This window comes from Canis aureus, chromosome 29 (assembly GCF_053574225.1).
Source record: "Canis aureus isolate CA01 chromosome 29, VMU_Caureus_v.1.0, whole genome shotgun sequence".
In the NCBI taxonomy this organism is placed as follows: domain Eukaryota; kingdom Metazoa; phylum Chordata; class Mammalia; order Carnivora; family Canidae; genus Canis; species Canis aureus.
The window spans coordinates 17,752,633-17,775,575 of record NC_135639.1 but is presented as its reverse complement, the minus strand read 5'-3'; the positions used below and the strand labels follow the sequence as shown (position 1 = coordinate 17,775,575).

At 40.2% G+C, this 22,943-nt stretch overlaps 1 protein-coding gene across 10 annotated transcripts in view; it reads left to right on the top strand.

Annotated features, from left to right (window-relative positions):
- The first annotated feature begins 116 nt into the window (after positions 1–116).
- The window catches only part of VTI1A (vesicle transport through interaction with t-SNAREs 1A), a 358,072-nt gene continuing 335,245 nt past the window's right edge, over positions 117–22,943 (top strand). For 7 of the 10 annotated variants that reach the window (XM_077877623.1, XM_077877619.1, XM_077877621.1 and 4 more), the window contains exons 1-3: positions 117–391; positions 12,616–12,674; positions 17,636–17,746. In XM_077877623.1, the coding sequence (XP_077733749.1) occupies positions 298–391; positions 12,616–12,674; positions 17,636–17,746 (264 nt within the window). In that variant the 5' untranslated portion in view covers positions 117–297. The remainder of the gene's footprint in view (positions 392–12,615; positions 12,675–17,635; positions 17,747–22,943) is intronic. The other 3 variants (XM_077877617.1, XM_077877625.1, XM_077877618.1) reach the window with 2 other exon arrangements.

The window sequence follows — 22,943 nt, the reverse complement described above, 5'->3', positions numbered from 1 at the left end:
GAAAGCTTCTTGTTGGGGGAGGGGGGGCAGTAATAGAAGCGCTATTCTTTCGCGAATTTTTAAATCTTGAAGCCCGAGCGGACAAAAAACAACGCACCCAAGGCAAATTCCGGGGCGGGTGGGGGGGACTGTGATTGCGACGAACAACCAGGAAGCGGCCGGGTTGGGAGCTGTCCCCGGTTCTCCCCGCTCTGCTCCCGAGGCCGCCTCCCGGGGTCCTGACACCGCGTTCCTCTGTCCCGCGTGGCCCCTGCCACGACCTGGGCTCCGGCCCGGGGCCGTCACTCCGGAGCCGCCATGTCATCCGACTTCGAAGGCTACGAGCAGGACTTCGCGGTGCTCACGGCAGAGATCACCGGCAAGATTGCGAGGGTCCCCCGACTCCCACCTGGTGAGAGCCCTGACCCGGCGGGCGGGGGTGGCCCCGGGGGCGCCGAGGCTCGGGGGCGGGGCGGGGGAGCGTCTCTAAGGCGCCAGGTGGTGCCGGGGCCCTCGCGGAGCGACGCAGCTGCACTCGGCGCAGGGTTAAGGGACCGTCCGGGCTGGCTCGTGGAGCGCCGGGAAGAGCCTCCTGGGCTGGCGTCCGCGCCTCACCGCCCCGTCCCTTGCACTACCTTGGGCACGTTTCTCGGAGTCCTCGGTTTTCGTGTTGTTTTTTTGTCTCGTTTGTGAAAGGGAGATGCGAGTTTTCAAACGGAGCGAGTGGATGCATCAAGATCATGGGTCCAAAAAAAAAAAAAAATTGAGAAAACAACAACAACAACAACAACAACAACAACAACATGGGTCTGCGATACACAGTCCTGTTGTTTTGTTAGCAATGATAGTATCCCAGGCGGCAGAACAGGCCGGTTAAGAGCCACGGTGCCAGGGTTCGGATCCCAGCTCTGTCACTTAAAAGTCGGGGCACTTAGGAAAGTTTCTTAATTAAAAAAAAAAAAAAAAAAAACAAAGGAAAGTTTGTTAAACCTCTCTCAGCTTTCTCCTTCTTGGTCAGTAGGGGAGAGCTAGCCGTACGTCTCTCTCGTGGAGTTGTGGAGATTAAATGATTTAACATACGAAAAGCCCTGTTTTGGTGCAAGCTGCTATTAGTATCTTTCACACACCCCTCCACCCCACTTCTTATTTCTCATCCTTCTTGGGAGACCGTAACCCAATTTTCTGTAACACCTGGTACAGTTTTTCTCGCTTTAGAAATTCCACGTATCCTACCTATAAGTGTTCTTGATTTTGTTTTTGTGGGTTTTTGATTTTTTTTGATATTTTATTTATTTATTTATTTATTCATTTATTTATTTATTTATTTATTAGAGCTATGGGCACAGGGGCAAAGGACAGAGGGAGAAGGAGAAGACTCACCCCCGAGCAGGGAGCCGCCTGCCAAAGGGCTCCATCCCAGGACCTGGGATCATGACCTGAGTTGAAGGCAGACACTTAACCAGCTGAGCCACCCAGGCTCCCCTTGTTTTTGTGTTTTAGCATGACTTACTTTCCATGCTCAACTGTCAACTTGGCATTTACCTAGAAAGGGCTCAGAAAAAATGTTAAAGTAAATGAACCGATGAATATGATATTTGGTAATTTTTTTTTGTTATGTGAGACACTGGTTTAGGATTTATCTTTCCCTAAATACAGATTTAACTTGAGTGGTTAGCTACAGATAGGATTACTACTTTTAGCTTAGTTTTGTTAAGGAAATTGAACCATCGTCTGGATTTGGGCCTACCTGGCTCTGGGGTGTAGTGCGTAGAAAAGGGGATGCTCACTGATCTGTGAACTGGTGGGCAGCTTCCTGTTTCCCACCTCCTTAGTCAATCCTTGATGTCAGCAGTAATCTCTGCAGGACCTAAGTTGACATTCCTATTTCCCTTTCCCTACTTCCCCCAAACGTGCGTGTTTATAAATAATTTTCTTCCTTTATTTGTTTTTCTTTCCCCTTCCCTCACCTATTTTCTATTAATAGGGACATTTGCTTGAAACCAGGATCTCTGAACTTACACCCCACTCATCTCCTGAAGTCCCAGTTAGTTCTGGAGAGGTGGATGATGTCTTAAAGAGGTTTATGAGCCCAAGTGAGGGAACAGGAGGAGAAAACCAAGGTAGCATATATCACCGAGCTCTGCTGCCTCAGAGATTTTTGTGGAGAAAATAGCTGATGGCCTCATCACTTCATGATACATCACCTCGCCTCTTCTCTTCAGTTCTGCCTTTCTCCACTGCCCAAGACCATCTTGATTTTTATTATCCTTGTTGCTGGAGACTACTTCCTTTGACTTGAGTCCCAGAGTTTCAGGACTTGTGATTTTAGTTGGATTTTTGTTCATTTTTAATTGTAACAGTTTTAAAAGAGAAGCATTTTCTATTTGGGCTAATAGATTTTTGTACTGGGAAGATGTTTTATATAAAGTAACAAAGTCATCCATGGGTGCAAAGTTGTAAAACCTGTTTCTAAGAAAACAGATTTTGTTACAATTGATTTTTTTTTCTTGTCTTTATGTTTTAATGTAACTATTCTTACTATATAGAAGGAAACCTTTAAGTGCCTTAAAAATAAAGGCTTGACTTGGCCTTGCATATGGTATAATGTAAAGCCCAAACATAGGAGCTCCAGTGGAATTGAAAGAAGACTGTTTAGCTGGCAATGGAAAAATGCTTACTGATTTGACTAATTGAATGACAGTAATTCTTTAAAAATGTAGTAGTTTCCCTGTTAATAGTTACTTATGCTTGCTCCCTTTATAATCTGTTTCTAATTGATAAATAGAAAAGGATGAATGAAAAGTATATCCATGTCGTTATGCATTTCAGATATAGGTCTGTGGACTAACAATATGTACCACTATTTAAAAAGTATAATTAAAAGTAATTATAATCTCTTTCTGAATAGCATTAGTGGTTGATCTAGAGGAGATAAACTATAATTTACTTGAGTTGAGAAGTTCAAAATTGGACCAAACTTTGCAGCCAGAGCGGTTCTTTCTCCAACCTATTAACTTATTTAAATTGAAGTAGAGTGAGTAGGATTGATTATAATGAACTTCAATCTCTGCTGTGCATGTATGATGTATTAAAGTGTTATCACCAGAGAGAATAGAAAAGATTGAGTATCTTAAAACTTCACTTGAAAAAATAAATCTTATTCTGTGACATGTTTTAAACAATAAAAAGACTTTGCTCTTAAACTGAAGTGTTTGAATTTAACTAATTTTAGTACCTGGATTAATGAAACAAATCAGTCCCTTCTTAGGTAGTATTCTTATGGTACTGTATTTGAAATTTAATTTTAGTGATTAGAGTTCTGTGATAAACTCAAGAAAATGGATGGGTGCAAACCATAACTAATACTAATTATGAAGTTCTTTTTCTTTTGGTGAAGAATTCTAAATGGGGGATATTTTGCAGAGGTTCCATTACAACAAGCAGGCATCCCCAAGAATCTTAAATGTTCTTCTGCAATTATTTGCTTACTTCATTTACAGAGAGAATAATGGTCTTTTGTGACTCCTACCACTTGTAAGATTCACACGTGACATCGGATCTGTTTAGAATCTCTGCTGCTTACTAGATGTGCAATCTTGGGCAAATCGCTTGGCCTCTCTAAGCCTGCTTCCTTCATCTTTAAGTTCAGGAGAGGAGATAATTGCTTCAACCTTACAGTGTTGTAAAAAAATCAAATGGAAGAAAGCCTGGAACACACTAGCACAATTTTTTTCCCAGAAAATGTGCAGAATAAATTAGCTATTAGCAGTATTCTTGCCACTGCTGAAGACGACAGGTGGTAGGGTTAGTCAGGACCCAGCTTCACAGACTGTGATATTAATTGAACTCTTAGGAAACTTGGACCTCAATTCTTGCTTCCTTTTCTGCCTAGACTAGAGTTAGGTGGATCTCTCTTGCTGAATGCCTACATTTGAAAGGATATGAGTATCAGGGTTTTTTGGATATGAAATGGAATTGAACTTTGAACTCAGGATATCAAGGATGGAGGCAGAGGAGATAAATCAAAGTTGTGAAGCAAGACAGGTGTCCTTTCTGGAAGAAAATGCTCAAGTCTCTCGCATTAGTTATGTCAATCCTTGAAGGCTTTTGGAGACTAGGCATAGCCATGAATGGAAGAAGCTGTAAATGTTCCATAATTTTCTCTTGCATTTGTAGTTGTAGTAGTTGTAGGTGGGAGAATTCAGAAAAGTCAGCTTTTACTTATGAATACTGTGGTTTGCGTTTGTATGTGGCTTTGGAGCTGTAATATCCACATGATCTGAGTGCTTGAAATGTGGATACAGAGTGAAATAATATTTTGGATATTATGGAGCTAGATTATTAAAACTTAATGTGCATATATTAAAATTAATTTATTTGTTCCTTTTTACTTTTTAAAATGTAGATGCTAGAATATTTAAAATTATACATGTGACTTGCATGCATTACATTTCTGTTGTTCTAGAGAGTTAGAGTTGAAGAGATGGTTCCAGTCCTAATTCAAGAATTTATGTGCGCAGTAATTGAATTGACACACTTTAATCCCATACCCACACTCTAATCCCAGAGGGACTGCTCTTCCTTCAACAATGTAATTAAGCTGATAATGCCTTCATTGATTTTTTTAAAAATAACTTTTAATTTCAGAACAGGTATAGATTTATAGAAAAATCACAAAGATAATACAGAGAACCCCTACATATCCAGTGCCTCGTTTCCTCTATTGATAACATCATATATTACTATGATACATTTGTTGTTGCAGCCAGTGAACCCGTACTGATATATTATAATTAAATGAAGTCCATTCTTTGTTTAGATTTCCTTATGTTTGTTTATCTGTTTATTTTATCTAATGTCCTTTCAGTATTCTAGGATCCAGTCAGGATACTACAAAACATTTAGCAGTTATGGTTCCTTATGTTCTTCTTAGCTATTACAGTTTTCTCAGGCTTTTCTCTAGACTTCAGTTTAGAGGAGTACTAGTAGGATATATTATAGAATATTTCTCGGTTGGGATTTGCCTAATATTTTTCTCATCAGAATGAGTTATAGGATTGGGGGAAGAAGATCACAGAAATAAAACACTATTTTTTTTATCACATATCAAAAATATACTATAACATAACTTAATCACTCACTGCTGATGCTAATTAACTGATCACCTGGCCAAGGTAGTGTTTGTCAGGTTTTTCCACTGTAAAGTTACTCTTTTGCCTCTTTTCCATACTCTTCGGAAGAAAATCCTATGCATAGCCCACACAGGAGTTGGGATCACATTTTACCTCCTTGAAAGTTTAACATCTGTGTAAATCATTTGGAATTCTCTATAGAAGAGATATTGTCTGTTCTTCATTTACTTGGTCATTTATATCCGTGGATTCATGATATTTATTTTATTCTTTGTATTATATTCCAATACTACTTTATTTTGTTGCTCAAATTATTCCAGCTTTAATCTTTGGAAGCCCTTTTAGCTGGCTTCTGTGTCCTTTGATACACCCCTATCATTTCAGGTTTGGTTTTTGGTTTTTTTTGTTTTTCCTTTTTAGCCCTTTCTTGCTTTCTAGTATTATAAGATATTCCAATAGCATCTTGTATTTTCCCTGTTCCAGTCCCACAGTCAGTCATTTCTACAAGTCGTACTCCCATTTATTGTGAAATGGTGTTAGAAACCAAGATCTAGGGGCACCTGGGTGACTCAGTGGGTTAAGCATCTGCCTTCACCTCAGGTCATGCTCCCAGGGTCCTGGGATTGAGCCCCACTTTGGGCTCCCTGCTCAGCGGGGAGACTGCTTCTTCCTCTGCCTGCTGCTCCCTCTGCTTTTCTCTTTCTCCTCTCTCTCTCTCTCTCTCTCTCTCTCTCTCAAATAAATAAATAAAATATTTAACAAACGAACAAAACCCCCAAGATATAGGAGCATATGGGTGGCTTTAAGAGTCTGATTCTTGATTGCCTCTCAGGTCATGATCTCAAGGTCATGAGCTCAAGCCCCATGTCAGCCTCCATGTTGAGTGTGGAGCCTGCTTGGGATTCTTTTCTCTCCCTCTCTCACAGACCCCCCCCTTAAAAAATCTTTAAAAAAACAAGATCTGGATACAAGGTAAACTCATTGCTATTGGAGTATTATTGCTTCTAGTCCCTCTGAGCTGACAGATAAGGAAGTACATGTGTACAGTAAATATGTACATATACATATTAATAAGTATTTGTATATGTAAGCTTACAGATATAAGCTAAACAGGAGTTCATATTGCTATCACCAGCTCTGATCCATTATTATATAGATCATTCTAGAATGGCTTTGTTTCAATATTGATCATTTTCTACCATGCTATATAGTGTAGCATTAGTAATATATCCATTTTTAAGTTCTCTAATATAAAAAGTTCCTCTATTAGTGGTTTTACTCCACAGTTCCCAGTACATAGTTTCTTCTGCTATTTTATCTAAAAGTATCTACATTGCACAAAGACAGGTATCTGTAAGTGAATTCAAGTTAGCTCTGACACTTATACTACTTTATGAGGGATGGTGGGTACAAGGCTAACTAAGCACTTCTTTTAATACTAACAAAACATGCTATGTAGATTTGTTTGTATAGCACTAAACACTTCTGTTAATATTGAGTGCATAAGAAGAGATCATACTCTGCAAAGACTTACGTGTATACCAGCATTCGTCAAGTCCGTTTGCCAAAAAAAAAAAAAAAGGTGATGAAATTTGTTTAGTGTATTTTATATAGTACATCAGAGGTTAAGAGCTCAGTTCTGGGCAGCAGACCTTGTTGGAATTCCAACTCTGCAATTTATTAGCTGTTTAACTTTGGAGAAATTAATCACTCTGTGTTTATGTACTTGCCTGAGAATGGGATAATACTGGTATTTCTCAAGGGCCGTTTTGAGGATTGGCTGTGATAATGTTCAACACATAGCCCTGTGAAAATAATGATAGCTGTTAGTTATGGAGTTCTGAGTCCTAGGAACGTGCCATTTGTAAAGGGGATGACATTTGGTGTGGAAAGCATGAAGCTCTCTTGGAAATTACATAGGAATAGTGCTAGAAGGCTGCCAAAACTTAATGTTGAAAGATTATTTCCAAGGTCATCTCATTCAGTCTCTTTTCCTTCTTCCTCATTCATGCTTTCCTCCTAAATCATAACCTTTTCGTTCTTCTCTTAACGTGCGGAACACTGGAGAGGACTAAATTCAGAGTTAGGGCAGAGCTATGTCAAGAGTGATCCCTGCCTCCAAGGAGCTGAAAATGAAGGTGAGGGGGAAAGTACAGAAAGCACCTTCTCGTGACCATCAGAGCCACTAGAGGTCTGGGAATTCAGAGGAGATAAGATCTGTCCCAGGAAATCACCTTGAGGAGAGATGGGATTTAACAGACAAAAATGGGGAAAGGTATGGTAAGTGGGTGCGGTGGGTATCTGTTGTTTTGGATTCTCCAGAAGCCTCTATGCTGTCTTCTGAGAGCAGCACCTTAGTTTTCCAGTGAGAAACTACCTAAACCCAGTCTTGGTGGAATTGACAGGCCGCCCCTGTGCCCAATTCAGGTCAACGTGCGCATATTCAGAGAATGTTTGCTGGGATTCAAATTTTGGACAGACTGAACCAAGAAGAGAGCATCGCATTGCTGCTCAAGACTCTCCTTTTGCAAGGACTGTCAGTGAGTTCCTGACTAGCCAGCCTAGCAACTGTCCTTTCTGAATCTGGGGGCTCATTTTTAAAATTGACTCTATGAGCAACTCCATTTTATTCTAATAAGATTCCCCCTCTAATTCTAACAACCATCTTTCTAATAAATTCCATTTTTTGGCTTTGGTTAGCCAGAATCAATTCAACCAAAGAACCCTAAATGGTAGCTTAAAACAAATGTTAGCAGGAATAAGGGAGAGAGAGAGGGTGGGGGTGGTGTTTGGCTAATAATGAATAGTCTGTCTGGTTAGCATGTAGCATGCACACTGGACAGGTAGTAGTTGGAAATAAAAAGGTTGTTGGAGGGATCCCTGGGTGGCGCAGCGGCTTAGCGCCTGTCCTTTGGCCCAGGGCACGATCCTGGAGACCCGGGATCGAGTCCCATGTCAGGCTCCCAGTGCATGGAGCCTGCTTCTCCCTCTGCCTCTCTCTCTCTCTCTCTGTGTGACTATCATAAAAAAAAAAAAAAAAAAAAAAAAAAAAAAGGTTGTTGGATCTGGAATGTGGAGGACCTTCACTGCTGGGCTCAAGTGATGCAATCAAAGCCACATTTTAGTAAGATTAAGTGGTAGAGAGGAGCTGGTATGAAGACAGGGAAAGCAGGGTGGTTGGCAGCATAACTTCTTTTGTAAATGTTTTTACCGTCCTACATTGTTTATTCAATTAACCATCATTTTTCAAGAACTGATTATATGGGGTGCCTGGGAGGCTCAGTGGTTGAGTATCTGCCTTTGGCTCAGGTCGTGATCCTGGAATTTGGGGATCAAGTCCCACATCCTGCTCCCCGCAAGGAGCCTGCTTCTCCCTCTGCCTATGTCTCTGCCTCTCTGTATCTCTCCGTCTGTGTGTGTCTCCCATGAAAAAATAAATAAAATCTAAAAAAAAAGAACTAATCATATGACAGTCTCAGTGCTAGATTTTAGGACTATAAAGATAATTTAGACGTGATTAAAACCCCCAACCTAGAAGATGAATCAGACCTGTATATGTAAGAGATATCGAAATTAGATAGGAGTTGTTGGTGTTTTCTGTAAGAAAGAGTGGCTAACTCTCTTGTTGGATTAGGAAAGGCTTCGAAGAGGTGATGATTTCTGAAGCAAGTTTTGCATAGCAGTTTGCCAGGCAGTCACAGTGGAGTTGGGCATAGGCATTGGGATTAAAGGTCTTGGGTCCTGGAAATATATCAGGATTAGAGATAAAGACTTGGGATCATAAATGTATAATATGACAGCTTAAAAATGGGAGTGGATGAAATTGTCCAGGGACATGGATCATAGTCTGAACTCCCAGGAATACCGACAGGTTGGAGGATAAATGGAAGCAAAGGATGCTGGCAGAGGACCCTGAGTCAGAAGTGAATGTGTGAGAGGATCAGAAAATCAGAGTCTCCTGGAAGCCAGGAGCAGAAAAAGTGATAGGATGGGAGGAACAGAATGTCAGATGCTACAAGATTAATTGAAAGTAGGACCAGAGAATGTCCGTTGGTTTGGGCAAAGGAGAAGTCATCAGATTTAGAGTCATTTCAGTGGGCTGACGGAAGTGAGAGTGAGATTACTGGGAGGAAATGGGGAGATGAGGAAGGAAAACATGACTGTGGATAGAAGAGAGAGAAATTGGTAACAAAGGCGAATACAGGACAAGGAAGGCTTCTTCCTCTGTTTTGTTTTGTTTATGAGAAAAACTGGTGCTTATTAGTCTTGGAGGTCCAGCATGGACTTTCCTAACAAATGAACACCTTACAGGAAACAGATGTTCCTTCCACTGTGTAAATGCATAATCTCACTCTTGGTCCAAGATGCTTGGACTTGTCTTATTTCATATTCTGCTCTGGCTTAAAAACAGTGTGCTCTGCTATAACGTGTGGAGATGTTGGACAGATTGACGTGTACCAGGAGCAAATAAATTAGGGGTTCAGTATTGTCAAGCCTTCTGAAGAGCTAGTCATCTACTGAATATTATACTCATTTCAAGCTTCATGACTAATCTAGTTTGTTGTATTAGTTGATCATAATTAGGTTCACAGAAACCTAACTTTCAAGATATTTATTTATTTATTTATTTATTTATTTATTTATTTATGAGAGATTGTGCATGCAGTGGGGAGGGGCAAAGGGAGAGGGAAAGAGAGTCTTTTTTTTTTTTTTTTTTTTTTTTTTTAGGGAAAGAGAGTCTTAATCAGACTCCACATTGAGCACGGGGCTCAATGTGGGTCTTGATCTTAAGACCCTGAGATCATGGCTCAAGCCAAAACCAAGAGTCAGATGCTTAACTGACCGTGCCACCAAGACATCCCAAAACCTAACTTTATTTTTTTTAATTTTTTTTTATTTATTATTTATGATAGTCACACAGAGAGAGAGAGAGAGAGAGGCAGAGACACAGGCAGAGGGAGAAGCAGGCTCCATGCAGGGAGCCCGACGTGGGATTCAATCCCGGGTCTTCAGGATCGCGCCCTGGGCCAAAGGCAGGCGCTAAACCGCTGCGCCACCCAGGGATCCCAAAACCTAAATTTAAATAAAGAAATCTAGGGATCCCTGGGTGGCGCAGCGGTTTAGCGCCTGCCTTTGGCCCAGGGCGCGATCCTGAAGACCCGGGATTGAATCCCACGTCGGGCTCCCTGCATGGAGCCTGCTTCTCCCTCTGCCTGTGTCTCTGCCTCTCTCTCTCTCTCTCTCTGTGTGACTATCATAAATAAATAAAAATAAAAAAAAAAGAAATCTGTTAGTTCAAGAAAACAAATCATGATAAAGTCAAGCAAAACCTGTTTCAGAGTTATCTGGAATGAGAAACTAAATTTATCTACCTACCTACCTATCCCTCAGCTTTGTTTCTTTCTCAATATAGACTTCATTCTTAACCACTATAAGATGGCTCTCCTTATAGCTAGAACAATGGATGCCAACAGCTTCTAGACTGATGTCATCATAACTCTACCAAGAGAGAGGAAAAGACTTTGCTGTTGCTCTAGGATATTGATTGGTCTACCTGAGTTATATGCCTATACCACTTCTACCCACCAGACCAATGTGGCAAGAGGTATTGAGCTACTGGGATTGATTCAGCCTGGGAGAAGCCCGTGCTTTGCTAAGTCACTATGACCAAAGGAACAGGTCATAAAAAGAGATTGCATCTCTCATCCACCTCCTTGGTGGAGAGGAGAGCCTCAAAAAAATTGGGTTATTGCCTGAGAAAAGAAGGGTGGTAGACACAAAACCATAAATGGTCAATATGTTTGCTTAGCACAAAACTTACGTGTAGTCTCTGAATAAATGGACTGATTGTTTTGGAATGGGAGTGAGAAGTTTTCTGAAAAAAACTGGAAAAACCTGCTGGAACATGTCTCTCCCAGGAAAGGTAACTACAATTGGGTTATAACTTAATAGTGGTAGAACTTGAATAAACTACATACAGAGACTTAGCACTTCATAATTTTATTTATTTTTTTTACTTTTTTTTTTTTTGAGTTCAAGTTGCCAACATATAGCATAACACCCAGTGCTCATCCTGCCAAGAGCACTTCATAATTTTAAAAGTAATTTTACTTGCATCAGCTTTTTGAGCTAGAAAGAGTTAGACATTTTAAATGTCCATTTTAGGAAGTACCAACTGAGTCTCAGAAAAAAAGTTTCTAATTCAGGATCCCATAACCAGCAAGTAAGTAGTGACTTTGGGTTTAGAATCAATAGTCCTGACTTCAAATATTTCTTACATTACACCCAATTCTTTTTTTTTTTTTTTTTAAGATTTTATGTATTTGTTTGAAAGAGACAAAGATAGCAGCAGAGAGTGCAAGTGGGGAGGAGAGGGCGAAGCAGTCTCCTGCCAAGCAGGGAGCCTGACGTGGGGCTGATCCTAAGACCCTCGGATCATGACCTGAACATAAGGCAGATACTTAACTGACTGAGCCACCCAGGTGACCCTCATTACACCCTATTCTTTTTTTTTATTATTACCCTAAATTCTTAATCAAACTACAGTCTTTTAAAGGATCGTAAGATCATGCCCATTTTCAGGAATTGTTGTGGTATGTGACTTTTTTCCCCAAGTTTTTATTTAAATTCCAGTTAGTTAATATACAATGTACTATTAGTATTGTGTGTAGAATTTAGTGATTCATCACGTACATTCAGCACCCAGTGCTCATCTCTGCAAGTACACTCCTTAACCCATCACACATTTAACCCATGTGACTTTTAAATTGTATTCATAAGGGACGCCTGGGTGGCTCAGTGGTTGAACGTCTGCCTTTGGCTCAGGGAGTGATCCTGGGATCCAGAATCAAGTCCCACATAGGGCTCCTTTCAGGGAGCCTGCTTCTCCCTCTGCCTGTGTCTCTCATGAATAAATAAATAAAACTTTTTTTAAAAAATTGTATTCATAAGTCATTTATTCCCAGTTTATTAAAGTCATGACTCTGAACACTTCTCGTGCAAGCACTGAATCTGCTGCAGTTGATACAGTTTCTCCTAAAGACAAACTAATTTTTTGTTTTCTCTTGGAAATGTTATGGCATCTTTTCATAATTAGGTACTCCGTAGGATTTTATATATATATATATTTTTTTTATTTTTTATTTATTTATTTATGATAGTTAGAGAGAGAGAGAGGCAGAGACACAGGCAGAGGGAGAAGCAGGCTCCATGCACCGGGAGCCCGATGTGGGACTCAATCCCAGGTCTCCAGGATCGCACCCTGGGCCAAAGGCAGGCGCTAAACCGCTGCGCCACCCAGGGATCCCCCGTAGGATTATATATTATATATCTCCACATCAGTGGGAAAAAGTGGTTCCTAACCCACCAAAGAATGATCCAGTCATTTGCCTGATGTGGTAATTCTCTACTCTGACCAGAAAGGAAAAGGTATATAAAAATAGAAGTTTTCATTTAAATTTACTTGTATTCTTAGCAATTCCTTGGTATTGATTTTTTGTTTCAGATGAGAAGAAGCAAATGGTTGCAAATGTGGAGAAACAGCTCGAAGAAGCAAGAGAACTGGTAGGTACAGACTTGGTCATGTGTCTTAACTTACAACCAGAGCCATTTCTGCTGACGCCTTCCTCTAGCCTGTTTTATATTATGCAGAACTGTGAAACATTTCTGATTAGCATTTTATAATTTGGACTTCACCAGTTAAAATGAAGAGAATTAATAGTTTCTTGGGATTTTATTCTTCTTAATAAAGGTGATTCATTAAAGGTCTACTTTTAATTTTTATTCCTTTGTAATACTTTTCATAGTAGCTGGAAATAGCTCACGCTTGTTAAAAGCATACTGAGTACCAAACATTGGGTTAAGCATACTACTTGCTTTATAATATTTAATTTTCACACAAGGCCTGTGAGACAAATGCTATTCATCAGAAAGTGTTAAGGATCTGAGATGTTCCCCTACTGTGCTTGCCACAGTTTCATCGATGTTGGCGGAAGATAGGAGATTTCTAGATCAGAGACAAAAGAATTCTATGACAACAGAAGGTGCTGCCCAAGGTTCCTGAGCCCCAGTTCCCACAGGGTGATGCAGGTTCACCAGGAAGACTGCCTAACACAGCAGAATACCTGCTAGGGATGGAACCTGGAGCCTGGGAAATGCCCTGAGCTTCGTAGCAGCCTGTGAGCAAGCTTGCTGTTTTTCCCAGAGGGACGCAAGATTTCCTCCCCCAGGGTTGCTCTGTGTGAATACAACCCTGAGGAATGGCTTGAGAAAGGAGCTGTCAGGGCCTTGCATTCTTGGCACATCCAGCAAGACATGCGGGAGTGTGAGAGATACACGGAGGAGGGATTCTCAGTGCTCTTATTGCCCCCATTTTGTAGATGGGGAAACCGAGGCCTAGAAAGATTAAGTAACTTTGAAGTCCCACACCAGCAAATGGTGGATTGCGGGCTTGTATTTAAATATGGTAAACTCAGAGCTCTAGCTCATCCACAACTTTCTGATATAAACAGACTTGCAAATCAAGGAACAAAGAGTATTAAAAGGCTTTATGTCCCACTGTTTTTTTTATATATATAAATTTATTTTTTATTGGTGTTCAATTTGCCAACATATAGAATAACATCCAGTGCTCATCCCATCAAGTGCCCGCTTCAGTGCCCATCACCCAGTCACCCCCAACCCCCGCCCACCTCCCTTTCTACCACCCCTAGTTCGTTTCCCAGAATTAGGAGTCTCTCATGTTCTGTCCACTATTCGGTTTTAAAGCCAAGTATTACAAGTACGACTCTGCTTGTTACTGCATCATGGTCTTGAATAAGAATGTTGCTTTCCTAAATACTGAAGGGCACTGCATGGTGTTCCTTTGGTATGTACTTACTCATGTACTAGAACAGTTCCCTAAGTGTGTTTCTTGTGACTGCTGTTACTAGTTCAAGTAAGTTTGGGAAACTGACTAGCTTAAATAGAATTGGGGGTTGGCATATTTTTCAGTTGTTGTTTTGCTACAGAATCTTCTTGGCCCCTTAAAGAGGCTGAGAGGCATTATGAATCTCTAAGAAGGAGATTCATAGGAGGTATATAAAGTGTGGAGCATTTCCAAGCTTATTTGACTGACTGACTTTTGTTAACAGAGTCATACACAAGGAGCTGCCACTTTAGGGGGTCTGAAGAAATAGGTGGCTGTCATTCCCCATAGCACAGCAGACCTTCACTCTGTGACTCTGAGGGCCAAGGTAGCAAGCTGCTGCCACTGCTCTGTCTTTGTCACTGGCTCTTTTCTAGCTGTCAAAATGTCGCATGACCTCTATGCCCCCAAGATCAACATCTCATCTGCAGTGCTGTTGTCCTGGCAGCTTTGCTTCCAACTCCTCTGCTTCAAATGTTTGCCTCTCTTTTGAAAGTTTCTCCCTTTTAGCAAATGCTTTTCTCCTTACTTTCTTTTCTTTCTATATTCAACTATTTCTCTCATGCTTCCTGGCCTTGACGTAAAAAGACTGACCTCTAGAGACCAGCGCTGCCGGTCAGGACATTCCTTCCTGCTGGCAAGATCACCATAAATAGTACAGTACAGTTGTTTGGATCTTGAGTTGACCTCTTATATTGTTGCTGAGTTCCCAGGAGCAGTTCTTTTGCCTCAGAATCTGGTTTTGGAGCAGCCCAGGTGACTCAGCACTTTAGCACCTGCCTTCGGCCCAGGGCATGATCCTGGAGTCCCGGGATCGAGTCCCACGTCGGGCTCCCTGCATGAGTCTGCTTCTCCCTCTGCCTGTGTCTCTGCCTCTCTCTCTGTCTCTGTCTCTCAAGAATAAATAAATAAAATCTTAAAAAAAAAAAAAAAAGAATCTGTGTTTTGGCTTGTTGAGCCATCAGTGTACTCAATGATGTTAGAAAGCTGATTTCCTAATAACCAAGATTTTGCTGTACCAAGAAATGTAAAACATATTTAGACCCTCATGGAGCTTGAAGTCATCCCCAGTCATGACCAACACCAAAGTTCTAAGATATGTGTTTCTACTTGTTTAAAATGATCAGACAGCTGATTTACTTAATTTCGATGACATCCTTGTTAAGGACACTGTTTATTGCATTACATCCTCTCCTTTGGATGAGGATCGTGGCAGAAAAACTTCTTTTTTATTTCACTTATTAAGATTACTTGTATTTCTGCCAAACAACTGCTTTGTATTAATCTCTCGGACACTGTTTGTCTTGTGATTACCATGTCTCCCCCTTCATGTTGGCCGTCTGAATGTTGTAACAACACAAAACATGTTCATGTTAGCCGTATTTCTGGTTTCATTGAAATTGCTTATAGTGTGTTTCCTTTTTTTCTTTCTTATCTGCTTTTAATTTTGTTTTCAGTGTGTTTATAAAGTGCTATAAGCAGAAGTGTAGTTAACTCTCAGATTTTCACTTATATGTACTTAGGCAGTTACTTGGATGATCCTGCTCATCTTATTAGAACTAGGTACTTGATGATTTCAGAGAATTTTTTTTTTAATTTTTAAAACTTTTTTTTGTTAGAGTGCACAAACAGGGGGAGGGACAGAGGCAGAGGGAAAAGTAGACTCCCCACGGAGCAGGGAGCCCAACACGGGGCTCAATCACTGGACCCCGTGATCATGACCAGAGCCGAAGGTAGATGCCCAACTGACTGAGCCACCCAGACACCCCCAGTGAAGTATTTTAAAAATTACCTTTCTGAGTAACTGTTTAATTTATTGGTGCTTCACATTTTTGTTGAGACATGGTAATCATGTAAAATAGTCACTGTTTAAATCAAGGCTAATTCAATCTCTCTCTCTCTCTTTTTCTCTCTCTCTCTTTAATAAAAATTAAGGCCTGTGAATTGAAACATGGTTTATCTGAGAGCTACTATTGTTATTCAGTCTCTAATGCTGGACAAGTAAGAGTTTTATTAGTTAGTCATGCAAGTAATTCATTAGAATGCTTTATTTTATTTTTTTTTTAAATTTTTTTTTATTTACTTATTTATTTATGATAGTCACAGAGAGAGAGAGAGAGGCAGAGACACAGGCAGAGGGAGAAGCAGGCTCCATGCACCAGAAGCCCGATGTGGGATTCAATCCTGGGTCTCCAGGATCGTGCCCTGGGCCAAAGGCAGGCGCCAAAACGCTGCGCCACCCAGGGATCCCCATTAGAATGCTTTAAAAGGTAAAATATATAGCAGCATTTTTGGATGTGAGTTTATTTGACATGGCCTGAGCCAAATTGCTTTTGGTGGCGGTTTTTATTTTTCAATGCCAGTTATAAATAAGTTGCCTCTAATACCTTGTGTCTGTACTTGGTATATTTCTTCAGCATCATCAGTAATCATCTTTACTATTATTAACATTCATCCAGTGATTACCAAGCAAGAGACACTGTTGTAAGCACATTAGAGGAATTAGAACATATAATCTTTACAGCTGTCCTACAAAAGACATACTATTTTTAGAAATGAGAAAAGTAAGGGCCAGAGGAGTTAATAAACCTGTCCGAGGCTGCACAGTGAGTACATAGTGGAGCCTATCATGTGGACGCAGGTGTCTGACTCGAAAGCCTATGTTCTTTATTTTTTTATTTTTATTTTTATTTTTATTTTTATTTTTATTTTTATTTTTATTTTTATTTATGATAGTCACACAGAGAGAGAGAGAGAGAGGCAGAGACATAGGCAGAGGGAGAAGCAGGCTCCATGTACCGGGAGCCCGATGTGGGATTCGATCCCGGGTCTCCAGGATCGCGCCCTGGGCCAAAGGCAGGCGCCAAACCACTGCGCCACCCAGGGATCCCGAAAGCCTATGTTCTTAACCATCACACTATTTCTGTATTGCCTCTTATTAAATGTGCATGTGTTCTATCCAAAGTGTTATTAATTCCAGATTATTGAAAAGTATGCTGCTATGATTTCAGTGAGCTTTATGTAATTTAGCAGATTACTGTTTTCATTTAATGCCATGTCAACATGGTTATAAAGTTAGGAGTTAGGCTGGATGTTGAGATCACATATTGGTTGTCATGTGATTTCCTAATCAGAAAAGAATTTCCAGAAGAATTTTTACCAAATAACTAAGGCTGGGCTGACATTTTATAGATTAAGGGTAGAAATAAATGGTTTGGTTTATTTTATATTCCTTTAGTCCTGGTGGCTTGGGGCCAGAAGACCAAACCAGGTGGGGTTGGATTGAAGGATAGGACACACTAAAGGTATTAAAGTTGTTATATTTGAGAATGTTTGAATTGATACATATTTAAAAAAAAAAAACATTCTTGACAACATGAGTGCTTTTACACTCTTCATGTCACTAGCAAGCACTCAGGAACTATTTGTTTGTTGACCTAAGCAAAAGTGAAGCACAGAAGCAGCCCCAGTATTACTTGATCATGGGCAGCTAGCTCTATCTGCCTGGCCCCTCAGGTGTAAAATGAGAAATTGGGATTAAATCCTTTCAGCTCTAAATGTATGGCCAAATGAGGTATAAACATATGGTTGAAGTCACATTTTCCTCTTACCCTGCCAGCTTGAACAGATGGATCTGGAAGTCCGAGAGATACCACCTCAAAGTCGAGGAATGTACAGCAACAGGATGCGAAGCTACAAGCAAGAAATGGGCAAACTTGAAACAGATTTTGTGAGTCAGATTTCACCCTTTGATATTTACCAGTCTCTCAACTGAGTTTTCACCTGTGTTTTCTATTGTTTCCTTCACATGCCTCAGTTAGCCTGACATGCATGATCTCTAGGAGCTGGTGTAAGAGATAGGCCCGGCTTTTGTTGTTTATGGCTCGGAGTGTGGGGGTGGGGGCTAAAAATACTTGAAGAGCTAGCTAATGATGGAATATGAAGTATGTTGGATTCATGACTCACAGATCCAAAGCATGTTGTCCTCTGAGTTTAAATAGTATCTGTTGATACTTAACAATTATTAGAATTTTGAAACTCAATTTTGGGCCTTTCTTAGTTGGCAGCCTTTCTGATGCAGATGGACTTCAGGAGCCCATGAATGTCCTGAAATTATATAGGTATTTTTGGATGTCCATTTCTATGTGCACTTTTTTCCTGGGCTAGACACTATGGACTCTATTACAGTCTTTTTTTTTTTTTTTTTTAATTTTTATTTATTTATGATAGTCACAGAGAGAGAGAGAGAGAGAGAGAGGCAGAGACACAGGCAGAGGGAGAAGCAGGCTCCATGCACCGGGAGCCCGATGTGGGATTCGATCCCGGGTCTCCAGGATCGCGCCCTGGGCCAAAGGCAGGTGCTAAACCACTGCGCCACCCAGGGATCCCCTCTATTACAGTCTTTAAAGGATACCTTACACTCCTCCCACCAAAAGGACAAAAGGGATTCAATTAATAGTTTATACAAGTGGTCCTTTATACCAGTTGCCCCATGAGAATATTTAGCTTTTTCTTCCTATGTGTCTTTCAACTCTACCTACTTCATAGCAAATCTAAGTATATAAATTTAAACATATAATGTTGAAATTGTTAGTAATTAGCAAATAGTAGGTGTATAAAAAAGAGAGCTGAGCAATTCCACTTCTGAGTGTATATCCCAAAGAATTGAAAGCAGAGTTTTTATATTTGCACACCCATGTTCATAGCAGCATGACTCACGATACCAAATGATGGAGGCAACGCAAGTGTCCAGCAACAGATGAATGAATAAACAAAATGTGATACATGCATATGATGGGGTATTACTCAGCCTTAAAAATGGTGGAAATTCTAACATATGTTATGACATGGCATAACATGATATGCTTGAGAACATTACACTAAGTGAAATAAGCCACTCACAAAAGACAAATAGTATATGATTCCATTTATGTTATGTACATTGAGTAGTCAAATTTAAGAGACACAAAATAGAATGGCAGGTGCAAGAGACTGGAGAGAGGGAGAAATAGGCAGTTGTTTAATGAGTATAAAGTTTCAGTTTTGCCGACGAAAGGTTCTGGAGATTTGTTGCTCAACATGTGAATATATTTAACACTATTAAACTGTACACTTAAAAATGGTTCAGATGGCAAATTTTATATTATGTATATTTTACTACTTGAAAAAAAAAAGAAGATACAGGTGAAGAAAGATCTGAGCTTTACCTGTAAGTCATGGAGGAGTCATGTCTTGGTGTGTGAATGAATTTCATTTCTGACCCTGGGGTCCAAATTTGTAAAGAAATTCAAGAATTTATAAGATGTTTCTGCCTCTCTTCCTGCCTTAGGTGTTTCACTTACAGAGGCTGAGCCTCTAGGCTATGGTGCTACCAGACCTAGTAGAAATCCCCCTAGGATCTGGAGATAGGGTGATTTGTAGTTATGCATGTTTATTTTATATTTAGATGGATATTTTCCTATGAAGTTGAGATAGGCTCTATCTGCGACTCTGATGCAATTGCCTTTTAAATTGTGTTTCTATTAATTAAAAAATAAAAAATTGGAATCCACAATGGGCCTAAATTCAGAAGTGAAATGTGGGATGCCTGGGTGGCTCAGCGATTGAGCATCTGCCTTTGGCTCAGGGCGTGATCCTGGGGTCCTGGGATCGAGTCCCGCATCAGGCTCCCTGCAGGGAGCCTGCTTCTCCCTCTACCTATGTCTCTGCCTCTCTCTTTCTGTCTCTCATGAATAAATTTGAAAAAAAAAATGTTGGAAAAGAAAAAAAGAAATATAATTGCCTAGCTCCTGTGCTCTGTGCTAGATAAAACCTTCTCTAACTGCTTTGTGAAAGGTGGGTTCTCTTAGCAAGAATATTAGATATAGCGAGAAAATTAAATTGATTTGAGAACTTGACAACTCAAATTTATACTTAGACAATTATAATAAAAATTAATGTTTCAATTTATTTTAAAAAATTTATTTATTTATTCATGAGAGACACATGGAGAGAGAGAGGCAGAGACACAGGCAGAAGGAAAAGCAGGTTCCATGCAGGAAACCCGATGTGGGACTCGATCCCAGGTCTCCAGGATCACGCCTTGGGCCGAAGGCAGGCGCTCAACCACTGAGCCACTCAGGGATCCCCTAATGTTTCAATTTAAATGATGAAAGTAAAGTATTTATGAGGGTCGTTTAAGTTTGCTAACCTCATCTTTGTGAAATGCCTTTATTAAAGATTTATTTCTTGGTTTTTAAAATCACTAACTCTATTAGTTTGTAGGGGCTGCCATAATAAAGTACCACAGACCAGATGGTTTAAACAACAGAAATTTATTTTCTCACAGTTCTAGAGGCTGAGAGTCTAGGATCAAGAAATCAGCAGGGTTGGTTTCTTCTGAGGCCTTTCGCTTTGGCTTGGAGATGCCCATCTTCTCCTTGGGTCTTCACATGGTCTTCTCTCTGCTTGTGTCTTTGTTTTGATTTCTTCTTGTTTTTTCTGTTTTAATCTTTTAGATTTCATTATTTTATTTTATTTTATTTATTTTATGTTTTAATAATAAATTTATTTTTTATTGGTGTTCAATTTGCCAACATACGGAATAACACCCAGTGCTCATCCCATCAAGTGCCCCCTAAGTGTCCGTCACCAATTCACCCCCACCCCTTGCCCTCCTCCCCTTCCACCACCCCTAGTTCATTTCCCAGAGATGCAGATGCAATGAAACGCCGGGACACCTGCACCCCAATGTTTATAGCAGCAATGTCCACAATAGCCAAACTGTGGAAGGAGCCTCGATGTCCATCGAAAGATTTCTTCTTCTTGTAAGGAGACCGGTCACATTGGATTAGAGCCCAATGACCTAATGACCTTGTTGTAACTCAGTTAACTCTCCTCCAAATGCATTCACTTTCTGAGGTGCAAGAGTTAGTCCTTCAACATATGAATTGAGGTAGACACAATTCAGCTCATAACACTGAATGTAGTTTTAATCTTCCTATTTTTTTTTTCAGAAATTAAATCCCTTCTATTGCTTATAAGTCAATTAGCTCAATCTTCAGTTTTTTTTGTCTCCTAAGGAGTATAATCTGGCTAGAGTCCTTTAGATATTTGAATATTGTATGCTTGGGTAAGTATTTTTTAGGCATATTTTCTGTTCTAAAGGAAAATGGAACCAGTGACTATGATCTGAACATTTATTCTCCAGGCTATCATTAAAAATTCATGTGTTTATGTGTATAATTGTTAGCACAACTTTCTTCTCCTGTGTCAGAAAGCATGCTTTACCACTATCAGCCCCCACCTTCCATGGTATAGTGACTTAGAGTTTTAAGATTTCATTTATTTGAGAGAGTGAATGAGAGGAGAGAGAGAGAGAGAGAGAATGAGCAGGGGGAGGGGCAGTGGGGGAGGGAGAGGCAGACTTCCCTGCTGAGCAGGGAGCCTGACGCAGGGCTCTATGCCAGGACCCTGGGATCCTGACCTGAGCCAAAGGCAGATGCTTAATGACTGAGCCATTCAGGCGCCCTGTGACTTACGGTTTATAAAGTGCTCTAACATACACCACTTCATTTCATTGTATGAAGAGTAGACAGAGTCAATGTGGATGACTCTCCCCATTTTACACATGATAGAACCAAGAGGTGCCAGTTGATTCTGGATGCCATTCAGCACATCCTCATTCTCAAACCTGGCTGTGTGTGAGACACTGCCCTCAGTGCTTGGAAAAAGCTGTAATTAAGATAAAGTTCTTGTTCTCATGGGATTTAAATCCTAGTGGGGAAGACAAAAAACAAATAAACAAATACATATATATCATAATTTCAGGTAGTGATGAGTGCTCTAAATGACTGTAAAGTAAGTAAATGGGTAAGAGTGGCTAGCACAGTGGTTGTGGCTGTTTTTGCTAGGATGTTCTCTGTGGCGTGAGTGAAAAAGGAAAAGGTTTACAGAGGGAGGCAGGAGAAAGATCTACAAGGGCATCATGGGCATGATGAAGACCTTGGCTTTTACTCTGTTTGGTTGAGAAGCCATTGGGGGCCTTTGAGAAGTGGGTGGTCTCTAAAAGCTTCCCTCACTTTCCTGTACCCCATCGCCTGAGATATTTGAACAGAATATAGAAAATACTTACATAATTCGTTTTTGATTTGTATTTCCTTTTTATATTTCTTTTGTTTTTTAAGGGAATGAAGAATATCTTCTTAAAGATATTTGATCATTTTCTAATGGTGATACACCTAGAAACATTGAACCCCAAGAAATATAGCACAGATGGTCCTTCATGTCCATTTGCAACATTTATTGCAAATGAAGCAGATGTGCTGTTCCCTTTGTAACACTGAGACTTTGGGGGATTTTTGCACCAATGAGGAAGAGCAGAGGACGGCTGGATACTTCTTTCTTTGTCTACTTGTTTTCTTTTCTTGGTCCCTCCTCCTCCTCTGCCTGTTCCTCAGACAACTGGATTCTTTTTTTTTTTTTTTTTTTTTTTTGACACTGAATACGTTTTTATTGGAGACAACTGGATTCTTCAGGCTTCTCCACTTACTCCCACTATCTTATTCTGTGTGGCAGCATCCACTCCTGTGGCTTCAATGACCACTTCTATACCAACCTGCATTTCTAACCCAGACCTCTATAGCTCTAGATTCATAGTTCTTACTACTTACTTTACTCCAGAGTCCCTTAAACACAAACACTTAAATTTGACAAATTCTAGTCACTTCCAAGTTATATTTAATTTCTTCCTCTCCATCACTTTGCACATCCAGTTGATCACTGAGAATCAGCAATCCTGCAACTTAACTATCTCTCACTTTCATCTCCATTACTGGAAGCTTTCATATTTTTCCATCTCAATGTTTGTAGTAGCCTTTCCTCCTCCTAATTCTTCTCCTCTGCTAAACCACCCTCTGCACCAGTGTCGAATTATCTTTCTAACACAC